At 32.4% G+C, this 14,667-nt stretch overlaps 1 protein-coding gene across 1 annotated transcript in view; it reads right to left on the bottom strand.

The window, feature by feature from the left end:
• Positions 1-14,667, bottom strand: part of LOC129223425 (enoyl-CoA hydratase EchA19-like) — a 43,813-nt gene that overhangs the window by 8,951 nt on the left and 20,195 nt on the right. The window contains exon 4 of the mRNA XM_054858027.1: positions 4,584-4,728. Coding sequence (XP_054714002.1) covers positions 4,584-4,728 — 145 coding nt within the window. The remainder of the gene's footprint in view (positions 1-4,583; positions 4,729-14,667) is intronic.

Below are 14,667 nucleotides of genomic sequence, written 5' to 3'. Positions count from 1 at the left end.
CATAAGATGGCAACAGTTAAAAATTTTAAATCATTGAGATAATATTTCCTATCATTTCCATACAATTAAAATCACGAGAAATACGCAGACGACAATCTATTACGATTTATCTTTCTTATTGTTGCATTAATAAAAATATTTTTATTCACAAAAAAAAAAAAAAAAAAAAAAAAAAAATTAACACCTCTTGGAGCGATCGGCGTCAAAATAGAACCAAAGCCTGTTTACATATGGATTCACATATATTCCAAATTTCAACCAGAACGTAGCATTACTTCTTGAGATAGGGCACTCAAAATGGAAAAAAAGAACGGGTGATTGCGCTACCCCCTTTTTAGCTGTTGACACAAAAATAAAACCAGTTCTTATACCCACTAACGGCTACTTGCCGATAAATTTTTCTTTCATTCCGTTCATTATTTCTTGAGATACAGCAGTCACAATTGACCACAAAAAACGTTCTATAGCTCAACCCCCGTTTGAGTTATTGACACCAAAATTGAATCAGCACCTGTTCCTGTTAATACCAACATATGGACCAAATTTTGTTTGATTCCGCCAGTAACTTCCTGAGGAATAACAAGCACGCGTAACTCGAAAAACGTCCCATTGCTCCACCCCCCTTGGAGGAATTCGCGCCAAAAACTAATGGGCATAAGTTCACATAGGGGCACATATGTGTACTAAATTTCGTTCGATTTCATGCGGTAGTTTTTGTTGTAGAGCGGCCACAAAAAACTGGTCACACACAGACGTGACATACATACATACACACACACACACACACATACATACACACACACACACACACACACACACACACAGACAGACATTTTCCAAAAATGGTCGAAATGGACTCAGCACACCTCAAAACGTTCGAATCCGTCAAAATTCGAAATTCGAAAATTTGCACGAATCCAACACTTTCTTCTATATATTAGATATAGAAGAAAGTAAAAATGATTAAAATAATTGACTAGTTACCTGCCATTATAAAAAAAACATAAAAAGTTGTACTTGTCCAATTTAAAGTCAGCACATTTGTTTATAAAACATAAAGAAATAACTGAGTTAATTAATAGACTAATTAATTGTCATCCTAAAAATAACTTTTTAAAGATATACTTACTCTATGTCTGTCCGTTTCTCTGTCTACCCGCCCCCCCCCCTAATAACTTATGAGCGAATAGTCCGATTCAAATAAAAAAAATTTTATACGCAAGATCTCAGCGAGGAAATTTCATTCCCACATTTCATTTCTTAATTTGAACAATTTTTCGTTTAATTTTGAACAGTTAAAAAAACTTAGCATTAGCACCTATGGAGAAATTCAAGGCAAACATAAATTCCACGAACTGAGAGTCAAATTCGCTTCAAACAAACTTTGTAGGAAATAGTTTTTGATGAAGAACATGTATAGAAAATGTCTTTTTAATTTAACCATTTTCCATTTAATGTTAAACAGTGCAAATTCTTTAACATTAGTGCCTACGGGGAAACTAAAAGTCAATATAGATCCCGCACTTATAGGTGGATTTGCTTCAAAAAATTTTTGTTGAAAATAGCTCTTGATGACTAACTTCCGACTCCAACAATTTTAGGACAGTTGACTCAGACTCCGTAGTTTTGGCAGAAATTTAGACACTGAGGAAAACAACCTACTCTGACTCTTTTAAAGTCTTCATATCTGACTGTGACTACGACTCCAAAAATATTGACAGAGTAGCGAACTGTAAGGGAAAGTGACTGATTCCGACTCTGAGTCTTGGAATTAAAAACCTTCAATTTCCGAATCTGATTCTTTTTCCCCAAAATGAAACCGACTGCAACACTAACACTGTAGCCGTGGTTTTTACTTTAAAATAGTTATTGTTAATATGATTTGATTTTAGTTTCACTCTTAAGTTTATGTGTTCAGTGTTTGGCAGAGAAATTTGGAGTCCATTTTTTTTTTTTTTTTTTTTTTGATAATGAAAGTTATTTCTTTAAGTTGACATTTTATTGTTCTTGCTTATTTGAAAAGTACACTTATTCACTTTTTAAAATTATTTTTTTAGTAACAGGGTAAAAAACAAACATTTTTTTTTTTTTTTTTTTTTGACATAATATACTGCAGTTGAACCTCCATATATCAAAGTAGCAAACTGAGGGGGAAAAATTCGATACATAGAAACAATCTTAGTTTATCAAAAAAGTTTCCTAAAACATGAAAATTAAAGCTAATTTTTGCCAACTGTAATGCCTTTTCATGTTTTTAAGTGACTGTTAAAACTTTCCGTAATAAAAGTTTCAATACTTTTATTTCGGCTTTCCGATATCTCATAATAGCAGGTACACTGCTTGAGAAAACACTGAATATACCAGAAATGACATTTTTGCGCCTTCATACATCTCTATTCTTCGGCAATTCAACTTGATCAGCAATATTAGGGTATTACTAATACTGGTTGCAACTAAGATTTGAAATAAACTTGAGGGAATTTAAGAACTCCAGAATGGAACAGCGACCAATCTATACACCCCGCAACCCCAGATTCCTTGTGAGTTTTGTAGCAACCTTTAGTGAATAAAATTTTCTCCTCTAACCTTCATTTTTCATGAGACAAACAGTCTAAAGTGGAAAAAAAAATCTATGAATGTCTCGAAAAAATTTTCGATATATAGAAACAATTTTTCTATGTAATATGGACATGGAAATTTGCTGGGACTTCGATATATAGAAAATTTCAGTATGTGGAAGTTCGATATATGGAGGTTAAACTATATTTAATTTAATAAACTTATTTCATTCTTTATTCTTCTTTTTGAAAGCAAATTAAGATTTTTTTAATTAATAAAAATGTATCAATTAAATTTTTTAATTGATTTTTTTAAATTTAATTTAATTAAAGATTTTTTAAAATTGATAAAAATGTATTAGCTGTTTTTTTTTTTTTGGTGCTACTATTTAATTCGTTCTTTTCTTTCTTTTTTTACGCATCTTTTTCTGTAGATGAGCAAAGCATATTTTATTTTAGAAAACAGATTAAAATGTTAAAAAGTAATGTTTAAAATAATGAGCGATTTCAGCGAATTTTTAGAAGATTGATCAGATACTAGAAAGTCGATAATCCGTATACGGGAGAGTAGGCTCGTTTAGTTCTCGACAGAACTTCTTGTTTAAAAAAAGTTTCAAACTAATTTCTTGGACGAATTAGAAGCAATAACTTCAATATATATATATATATATATATATATATATATATATATATATATATATATATATATATATATTAGAAAATGGCGTGTTTTGTACTGGTTAGGGGGTGTTTATACATAGGGCTGGTGCTTTTTATTTTAAAATAATTACATACACTAATTTAAACGCTTTTACTGCCAAGTACCAAACGATAGTTTTTAACAATGTAATGAATTTTTTGAAATCAAATTTGTTCCTAAGTGTTGTCACTAATTGATCAACCCCATTTAGATTCTATTTAGTACTCAAAACGTCTTTTTTTGAAAACTTTAAACATGCTATTCAAATCCATTTTGAAAAAAAGAAAAAAAACTAAGAAGTTTTCAGGAAAGAATGTAAAAAATATCAGCAGAACAGTTTAGGAATTTTCCAAAGATTTAGGTATAATCAAAATAGTATATTATTCTTTGGAATTTTTTTTCAGGCCTCCAAACAAGTTTCAGTTTTTTAAAAAAGATTTAACATTTGCAATTGAAGGATTTAAAGTGTTGTGTACAACCAATGAATTACTCAAAATTACTTGAAGAAAATTCAAGAAGTTATTTGCAATAAAATTACAATTCATATTGAAGGCTTTAAAATTAAATCTCTAGTTTGAAATCATTGACAAATTTTACTATGACACTACATACTTTATAGAGCAACATTAACCAAATGCTCAAAACATTACTTACAAGATTTGTACATACTATAAAATACAAGAAAATACAGCACTAAAGTCAGATCATAACATTTTAGCATTAAAATTTTAAGTAACTGCAGCACTAAAAATACCATGCATTTTATAATTAGTTAAGCAACTGTTTGAACATTGAACAAAAAACAAACCAGGACCATAAGCCTTTCTTTCCATAAAGAAAGAAAATTGGATACCAGATAGCTGTGCTCTTAATGTTAAAGTTGAATTTGAGTAGGGTTTTTTGCATTTGTATTCAGAGTACAAAATCTATAATTTTAATCAGAATAGAATTGATGTAGTGAGAACGAAAAGGATGCAAGTGGCAAAATTAAAAATTTGGAGGTAACCAGTACAAATGGTAGGTGAACCCTCCTCTGTCTTGGGGCAAGAGATAGTACTAGTTGCACTGGTAGGTGCTGCTGTACAGTATGATTTAGAAAAAAATAAAAGAAAGCCTATCTAGGACGTAATCTTTATACATGTTTTACCCAAAACTTGAAAATGTCCACTTACATCCCTTTGCTTCTCACTGCCTCAATTGCTGAGAGATAATGCATGCATTTAGCGCTGAAAACATTTGGAATATTTTTCAACAAATGAAAAGGCAGACTTTGAAAACATTTGAAAGCTTCACTTGCTAGCAGAAAAATGATGCAATAGTTTTACCAAATCGTCTGCAAAAAACTCCCATAGTGGCTGTTTCTTCCACTACACGGAGATCACACCATAAAGCAAGCTCAAATCCACCAGCTACAGCATGACCATCAACAGCAGCTATAACTGGCTTTGTAATTTTCATTCTTGTTGGTCCCTACAAAATTAAATCTTACAATCAAATTAAAATAAAAAATAAAATTTTGAACAAATTCAAGAAATACTTAAAAAACAAACAAGAAGAACGAACAAACCAGCAAGTTTCAAAAAGGTATGCAAACTTGTGAAAAATGGATAAGAAGTAGAATAACAATTCGATATATTTTGGATTGAAATTTAAAGAAAAAATTTAATTTTACGAAAAGCCCAAACAAGCAGCAAAAATTTAAGAAATACGTCTTTTAAACATTAAAAAAGAATTTTATTAGTCTTTTGTTTCATATAAGTAAAGATAAGTAAATTTTTCTTGTGTGGTAAATTTCAAAGCACGAGATACAGAGGCCAACATTACAATCTGGACAGTAGTACCAAAATTCCTTCCTGAATCTCTGAAATTGCATTTAAAATCTGCAATTACATTTAAAATTGACTGCTGATGCCATCTAGTGTATAAAAAAAGAAATAAAATGTATTTGGCGGGCAAAAGAAATGAATTTATTTTAATCGTTTCATCACATTAATATTGCACACCTCAGCAAGGTAATATCACGGGCGCGAGAAATGAAGATGGAAACCCCAGCCCGGCATATTCACGGGAGCGAGAGGGAAGGGATTATTAGACGTTTAATCGAAGGAGAAGGACTTTGATGAAATACTAACAATGTTATTTAACACTAGACTTATTTAACTGCTGTTTTAGCACACAACTAACTCTTATGATCTTTCAATTGAGCTTTTAGATCATGTTCGGTATCTCCAGTATACAAGAAACCACAATAACAATTTTATAAATTAAAGTAGTAGTTTGTGTGATTAATGGTATCTTTCAGAGAAAGGAATGTTTATTAGTCAGAAAGAATAAACATGGAATCAGGGACTGATAAAAGGAGAGGGCCATGGGGGTCATGACCCCATCACTCAAACTGTCAACAATAGTATCCATCCAAATTGTGTTCAATCACTTTAAGGGTACCTCAAAAATGATGAAACGACCAAAAATTTTTTTATTGCTTATTTCAAAACTGAAAACTATTCTGAACACAGGGGAAAAGCTTCATTGCTTTAGTTCAAATATTTAAAAAGTTATGAGTGGTTTTAGGCCATGCTCGTTATGTGTTCTTACGCAAAAGAAAAACTTTAAATTGTTTTTTCTCGATGACGTTTTTTTGTGTTTTCATGTCATTAGAATCCCTAAGAATTCTTTTCTATTAAAGATACAGCTTTAAAGTAATACTTTTTGCAATTGTGATAACATATTTGACAAAACTGTGCATTGGATAGGCATTTTATAAATTACTCTAATTTTTAGAGCATGTTAAACTTTTAAAAACTAAATTAAAAATAAAAAAAAAAAACTTTGATTTTTTACATAATTAATCACAGAAAATTTTCTAATAAACACATAACCAAATGAATGCACAGATTTTTAGAGATGATTATAGTGATCGTTTAGCAAGAAACTTTTTTTAAATTAGTGCAAAAATAAAAAAGCTTTAGAGATTTTGAAAATTTTAAATTTTCCTCAATTTTTTGAATTTAAAAATAAAGTAGGCAATATTTTTAAATTTTGAAAATAAATTATTGATTACGAAATAAGTATGCATGTTATGGTTTCAAAGAAATATTAAATTTACTAAAATTTTTAAAAAATGTTTGAAAGGTACTGTGACCCCTTAAAATACAAAGGAATTCATTAGTCTTTTCAATTCAATAATAATTTTAAGAAGTAAATATTTGAAATACTACTTCTTTTCACAGCATAGACCCTTTTAACAATTTTATCAAGCTGATAACTTATGAATAGAAAAAAATGACAACGGGAATAAATTCATTTTCAAAATGTTTTGATCCACTCATTGTGCTTTAGTTTTTTTAAATGTCAATTTTAAATTAGCAAAATTTTTTCACATAATTTATTTTAATTTTGTGACTACGCTCGTTTTCTTTAAGTCAAAACTATACTTTTATTTACCTTTCAAGTTCTACCAAATTTGTTTTATTCCCCCACATTCTCCTCCTGCTTGATTTATTGATCTCCTTCTTAGTGGTTCCCATTTTCTTAATTTAAAAAATATCTTTTTTTTTAAAATTAATTTGGAGATATAATTTATAACTGACTTCATTTGTATTTTGCTTCACTTTTGCACATCCGTAATGCCAACTGCAACTTATTTATTCATTATTATAATTCTTGTACTTATTTTCTTGAAGTTTCTTTTTATTGTTTTTATCCTCTATTTTAGAATATTGTGTTTGTTACTTTATTTTGTTTAACGAGGCTTTTTTTTTTAAATATTTACTGCTTTCATTCATCTTTTATTATCAGTTTTGTATCACAAACTTCAATTCTTCCCATTTGTTTTTCTTTGAATAAAATTCTAACACTTGATTGTCCCATTTTGTATTTCCAATTGATTTTTATCATTTGCATTGCCCACACTCTTACTAGTTAATAGCTAATTCTTTGCTTTTGCTATTTAAACTGTTTTCTGATTGTTCCTGTCACAACTGACTCATTTTCCATCCACAAGCTCGCATTTCTCCATTGAAAAAATAATTACCAGTAAAGCTGAAACACATGTACACAATAATTTGCATTTTTTGAACTACATTAAGTTTGTTTGCAACCAGTCAACCAGAAAATCATCCATCATGGTACGATGAGTACAAATCGCTTCTTTATTAGAAAGATTTCCCGTAAAAAAGTTGATGAGTTCAAATAAAAGCATATGAGAGAGAAATGTTTAATATTGATTGGGGAAAATTAAATTCATCATTGCCATAATGGTTTGAACTTAAAACAGACCACCAAGTTATTTTTATTCAATGTCTGATCAGCAAAGCAGTTGCTTATTGGTCTTAGTTTTGCCTTGTTAAAACAATTACTTCTCTACTTCTCAAACACTGCCAAAAAATATTATCTAATTATAAATAAAATTACTGAATTTTAAGTGATGGAACAATGAAATAATGTCGTGTCACAAGCCATTGCGCAAGTTTCATTGTTGATGACTTCAGATCATTACTCGATCAGTAATATTCACTATTATATATATGAGGATAAGACTTTTTGTTAAGATACGGATCTCATATACCATACAAGCAGTTACAAGTTGTAATCGGGGGGGGGGGGGGGGATAGCAAGGGGACACTGTCCCCTAAAATATATACTGCCCCCCAAAAAATAATGCAAAGTTAATGCGTCTTGGTTTCAAGCCATATTTTCATTTGATCACTCCCCCCCCCTCAAAAAAAAAAAAAAAACTCAAGGTGAGTATCCTCAAAAAAATGTTTTTTCCAACTATAGCACAGCTTCTTAGCATTGAAAAACAGAACCTTTTATGAAGTTTAGTTCAGAAAATTGCTCAAAGATTTTAATGAAGTAAAATTTTTACTCACTAAAAAATTATATTGCTACTAATAAAACAAAAGAAAGAATTTCAATCCTTTTAAAAATGATAACGAAAAAATATGCTTAGCAACAAAGGCTGTGATATCATTGCATTAAAGAAAGATTTGTAAATTTTGAACATGGTATTTTGTTCTTCATAGTCCATTGAAAGACGAGATTGAGTATTACATGATTTATTAAAGGACAACATCTTGCCCTACGTACACGCCATATCGTAACTACATCTGGACTGCGAGTGGAAGTAGAAGTTACAATGGTAGAAGAAGTAGAAGTAGAAATTAATACACAACAATTCTCCCACACTTATTTAAAACATTAAATATTTACAAATAATATATATATGTGTAGAATATTATAAATATATACAAAATGAGAGCCAATAAAGTAAATTAAAATAAATGTTAAAGTTATTCACAATAATGATACATTAATTCTGCAATTTTTTTTCCTTCAGAGATTTAACTTTATGACAGGTTTTCGTTGACGGTTTGATCTCCTTAAAGGAACTGGAGTGCCGGAGACACAAGCTTTTGCGAGATTGTCCTTTTTAGGTACTGTTTGAGCCACTGTCGATTTTGCTGATGTTTGGGACAGAGCGTTGGGGTCACTGACTTCATTATTTTGTGACGTAGCAGGTGGTTGATGCACTTCTTCATGACGTCTGAAAGGGAGATCACTTTGGTGACTTGTTGAAGAACTGTGTGATGGAAGTGAGAAGTGTACTCGTCTGGGTAAATGAAAATCTGAAGACGGTTTGCTTACTTGACACGATCTTAATTGATTATAGTGTCGTTTAATCACATATCCCTCATCTAATTCTACTAAGTAGTGCAATCGTCCAAGTTTTTCTACGACGATACTATATTTCCATTTGTTGGATGATGTATAATTTCGAGATTGGACTCTCTCTCCAAGTTTAAAACTTTTGTTGAAATCGGGCTGTGTAACACTGTTGTTTACTTTTGATGTTGTTGGTTTAATGAGATCAAGTTCTGATCATAGTTTTTGTCCTAGTAATAATTCATATGGAGTTAGTCAGTTTTGTAGGGGAGTTATTCGAAAACGAAAAAGTAATTTATACAATTTACTATGAAGGATTCCTGGGTGATATCTCATGCACTTTAATTTTGTCTTCAGAATTTGGACATATCTTTCGGGCCTGTCCATTTGTTGCTGGATAGCCAGGTGCGATTAGGCATCGTTTTATACCGTTGATTCTGCAATAGTCCTGGAATTCTTGGGATTTGAATATGGAAGCATTGTCTGACACTAAAATTTCAGGCAGTTCGTGCCGACTGAAGATTTCTTCCAGCAAGGAGATAGTATTTGTGGATGTTGGAGATTTTTTAATTGGGATAACTTCTGGCCATTTGGAAAGGGCATCCACAACGATTTAAAAATTGTGTTCCATAAAGGGACCCTGATAATCAATATGGACTCTTTGCCAAATTTTCTCTGGTTTTTCCCACAGGTGAAGAGGTGCTTTAACAGGATTCTTTTTTATGTTGCAACATTCTTTGCAACTTTTGACAAGAGTTTCAATATCAGAATCTATGTTTTTCCAGTAGCAGTAATTTCATGAGAGAGCTTTCATCTTGACAATGCCTACGTGTGTTGAATGTAGTTGCCTGAGCATTTCTGGTTGAAGTGACTTAGGAATTATAACTCTATCTCCTCTAAACAAAATTCCATCTTGAAGAGTTATAGTAGGATTGAATACATTCCCTACCACAACATCATATTTCAACTTTTTTAATTCAACATCTTTTTCTGTTTCATGTTTTATTCGCTCTGCAGTTAAAATTTCTGTTGAGATCCAATTGATAATAAATTGTTGATATGCTTGTGATTTGTCAATACTATTTATTTGATTAATTGAAATTGGTAAGGGGTATCTGGAAAGGTAGTCTGCATTCGAGTGTTCATCAGATTTCCTATGAACTATTATGTAGTTGAAATTTGAAAGAAAATGAGCATATCGAAGCATTCGTGATGCAGACATTACTGGAAGACTTTTCTCTGGATGGAAGATGGCGCAAATAGCTTTGTTGTCGAGAATTAAAGTGAATTTTCTTCCAAAAATGTAGTCATAAAATTTTTTGCAAGCAAACACAACCGCAGTTGCCTCACGATCGAGTTGACTATAATTTTTTTCGGCAGCTGTTAAACTTCTTGAAGCAAAAGCGATCGGGCGTTCAGTTCCATCAGGCATTGCATGTGATAGAACCCCTGAGAGTCCAAAGGGACTGGCATCGGTGGTTAAGGTAACCGGAAGATCTGGATCATAAGGTACAAGGACTTCATTATTTGTAATAACTGATTTTGCATTTAAAAAAGCTGCTTCACACTGTGCAGTTCATTTGAAGCGAATGTTTTTGCATAAGAGTTTGTTTAATGGATGAAGAAGACTAGATGCATCTGAAATAAATTTCGAGTAATACATTACCAAACCAATAAATTTTCGAACATCATCGACATTTTTAGGTTGAGGTGTTTCAGAGATAGCTTTGATTTTGTCTGATGATTTGTGAAGTCCAACGGGGCTGATAATGTGTCCTAGATACTGAACTTTTTCTTCAAAAAATTTACATTTGGCAAGATTTAAATGCAGATTAAATTCACGTAACTTTTCAAGCACTTTAAATTAACGTTCTTGACATTCTTTTTTGGTTTTACCCTGGATAATTAAATCGTCAAAATATGCTATTGTACCCTCTAAATCAGGGGCGGCATCTCAGCATTTCATTTGGGGGGTCGAGTTTCTTAAATATGTATTACCACAATGCGGTACCAAACACACATTAGCTAACGGAAAGTGGTCATAAAATTGATTTAACATGAATGAAAATTAGTGTTTAGAAACAATTAAAATTTTGATTCATTTTCTAATAAGTTATCATACAAAACATCTCGATACTAAAAGTTTTATACCTTTTGGAAAAGTTTTAATGCATGATCTTTGGAATTCGGAAGAGCAGGGAATTGTGTTACTTATCTATTGGTGCCCAGTGTTGTGCTGTTTTATCTTGTCAGTATAGCTAAATAGAAAACTTTTTTTTTTTTGGCCCATTGTGCTTCGAAAATAAGTCTCTAACCTCCTGAGACATAAAAAAATATTTCTCTACTAGCTGAGCTTATTGGAATAGTTAAAAAATAATTGAAGTAACAAAGTTATGTATGAAAACACTTTTTATATCTTGCTCTTCAAAATCACCCAGGCATCTTCAAAAATTGAGAGGAGCTTAAATTTTCATCATTGAATAATCTCCTCTCTTCGGCGCTCTCAACTTCAATGAGATGTCATCTGCCTCCAGAACTGTTATTCACTATTCCAGACTGATGAGTTCATAACAAGGACGAAACTGCAGTCTCTGGATGTGATAACCGGTCTGTCAGTATATTGCTTGTATATTTTGTGCCTCATGCTAAAAATTTTACTCATAATTGAAACATTTTATTTTTTGTTTTCAAAATCCAATAGAGATAACATAGAGCCAACCATACAGAAAAATAATTATCATCAAATCTTGTGTTAATTTCATTCGAAACTGAATATATTACGTCATACAAAATATTAAAAAATCAATGTTTGACTTCACATCATCATGTGGATATTTGTCACTTTTTTTTTGGCTCGGAGGAAAAAAATTTTTGAAAATTTCACGCTTGATTGAAATATACATGTATATAAAATCTATTTTCAGTTTCAATTGTAGATTGAACTGTGGCTTGAATAGTCCGAAAATTAAGGGTAGCAGATTGACGATGGTTTGATGTAGAGTAGAGCATTTTTCAAAAACTTTCCTCAATGTAAACAAATTGAATAAAAATTCAAAGGAATTCATATATGCTAAAAGGCATGAGCGTTTTCATCATTGAAAGAATCGTTTAGTAATACTTCTTCCAGTTGTCAAATCACTGCTTTAAAGTTATAGAGAAATGTTTTTATGGTTTTAACTCTCTTGGAGACCCTCTTGCGTCACGCCGAGATTGCATAAATATAGAGCCCCATAAAAGATATTCGTTGATATGTTTTTTTTTAATTCAATAATCACATGCATTTTTAAGAAATTTCTATGAAAGCATATAATGCATTGAGCAGCTGAAACGTGTTTCTATCAGAAGAAAGCGAAGAACACTCATCAAATAAATATACACTTAAAAAATGAGAGTAAAAGTGAATGTAAAATATCAAGGCAATTTCCTTGTGAAAATCATACAGCCACACCACTTTGCACGGGCATCTCATATTGGTCATACCATTATTACACTGGGCACACAAGTATGAAATATTTAGCCTATATGAGGAAATGTCTTCTTTAGTTAAAATAAGCCATGGTTCACTATCAGTTTTCTATGTTCTGAAAAGGCTGGAAAATACTTCAAGAATTTCTAAGTAATCAGCCAAATAACAAAGAAAAACACTTTTTCTAGTCTGGGAATGTGTCGAGTTTCATCAAATAATTACTGAGAACCAGCGAGATTTTTTTTATGAACATTGATTTCCGACTGACATTAATTGAATTCACCCATTTTCTATCATTCTGCTCAAAAAATTTGGGGGTGCGACCGCCCCCTCTTGACCCCCCTATTTGCCACCCCTGCTCTAAATCTTGAACAAATTGATCCATAAATTTATGACATTCGTTTGGAGCAATTTTTATACCAAAAAATAGCTGTTTAGCTAAATATGTACCACGATGGGTTGAAAGAGTTTGAAATTTAGCACTTTCTTCATCGACTTTCATGTGCAAATATGCTTTGTGGATAGCTAAGGTACAGAAAAATTTTCCATCGCATAATTTATTAAAAATATCCTCGATTCTAGGAATTGGATGTCGTGCATTTTGGAGCTGATTATTAACTGTGACTTTAAAATCTGCACAAATGCGTACAGAACCATCAGATTTTGGAACAACAACTAGTAGCCCAGTCAATAAAGGTTTCATGTTGCAACTAATTTAGGGAAAGCTAAATTTTTGCAGGTTGTTAGTACATAAAGTATACACTAAAAAAATACAAAGTCCCGACCCCCACCCCTCTTGCTTTCTCCCCCACCCGCTCCGAAACATTGCAAGAGCAGTACTATGATTATACGCTTTTAGTGTCACAACTATTTAGGGGAAAGCTAAACTTTGGCAGGTTGTTAGTACATAAAGTACACACTAAAAAGCCACAAAGTCCCGACCTCCACCCCTATTGCTTTCCCCCCAACCCCTCTGAAATATTGCAAAAGCGGTACTATGATTATACGCTTTTTGCGTCACAACTAATTAGGGGAAAGCTGAATTTTGGCAGGATGTTAGTACATAATGTATTCTTTAAAAATGTACAAAGTCCCGACCCCCACCACTCTTTCTCCCCCCCTCCTTCACCGCCTCCGAAACACTGCAAGAACAGTACTATGATTGTACGTTTTTCGTGCCGCAACTAATTAAGAGAAAGCTGAATTTTGGCAGGATGTTAGTACGTAATGTATTCTTTAAAAAAGTACAAAGCCTCAATCCTCACCCCTCTTGCTTTCCTCTTCACCCTCTCCGAAATATTGCAAGAGCAGTACTATGATTATGCGCTTTTCGTGTCGCAACTAATTTGGGGAGAGCGGATGTTTTTCGAGATGTTAGTACAAAAAGTATACACTAAAATAAGCAAAGTCCCGACCAGCACCCCTCTTTCTCCCCCTTTCGAAACATTGCAAGAGCAGTACTATGATTATACGCTTTTCGTGTCACAACTAAATAGGGGAAAGCTGATTTTTTTTTCAAGATGTTGGTATACTAAATATACAATAAAACAACACAAAGTCCCTACCCCTACTGCTCCCCCCCCCCCGCCCCGACCGAAACATTGCAATAGTAGCATTATGATAATACGCTTACAGCTCGAAAACTAATGATGATACCGGAGTATCCCGTTTTTTATTTCACTTCTTACAATATTATAAACCAGTGGTGCCTTGCTCCCACGGGTCACATCCGGCCCATGAAACTGATCAGTGTGAACCGTTGTTTTGCGAAATGTTACAACTCGAGGACTATGTAGCAACTGGTTTCTGAAAAACAGGTTGCATTCAACAAAAAGGCATCAAGTTATTATAACTACAATTTTTCTTTTATAAGGGGTCATTTAACAGTTTGTTGGCTTGGTCTGAAATATTGTTACAATGCATTCTACTACAGTGTCCACACATAGACGTACAATCAAACCCAGTTTTACGACAGCTACAGTTTGCAACACAATGTTTTACAGTTGCAAGATATTAGTAGGATGATTTCGTTTGGAGCAGAGAGGTAATTGTCATGATCTTAGGAATCAGTCTGCTGCTTGAAATATATTTTCAAACCCATTTTTCTGCTGGAAGTTTAAAACCTAACCAAGTTTGAATAAAAGTTTGTGAAAAGCAAGTAATGACAAAAATGTCCCTAAAGTCCCCTTTTGATTCATCAAAACTTCCACCAACTTCAGACGTCACTCGTCAATATCTTTTTAAGGTTTCCACCAGAGTTTTTAGGGTCAACACCAGAT

Source organism: Uloborus diversus, chromosome 5 (assembly GCF_026930045.1).
Source record: "Uloborus diversus isolate 005 chromosome 5, Udiv.v.3.1, whole genome shotgun sequence".
NCBI lineage: Eukaryota > Metazoa > Arthropoda > Arachnida > Araneae > Uloboridae > Uloborus > Uloborus diversus.
Note: the sequence above shows the minus strand (reverse complement) of the source record. Positions and strands in the feature narration are given on the sequence as shown.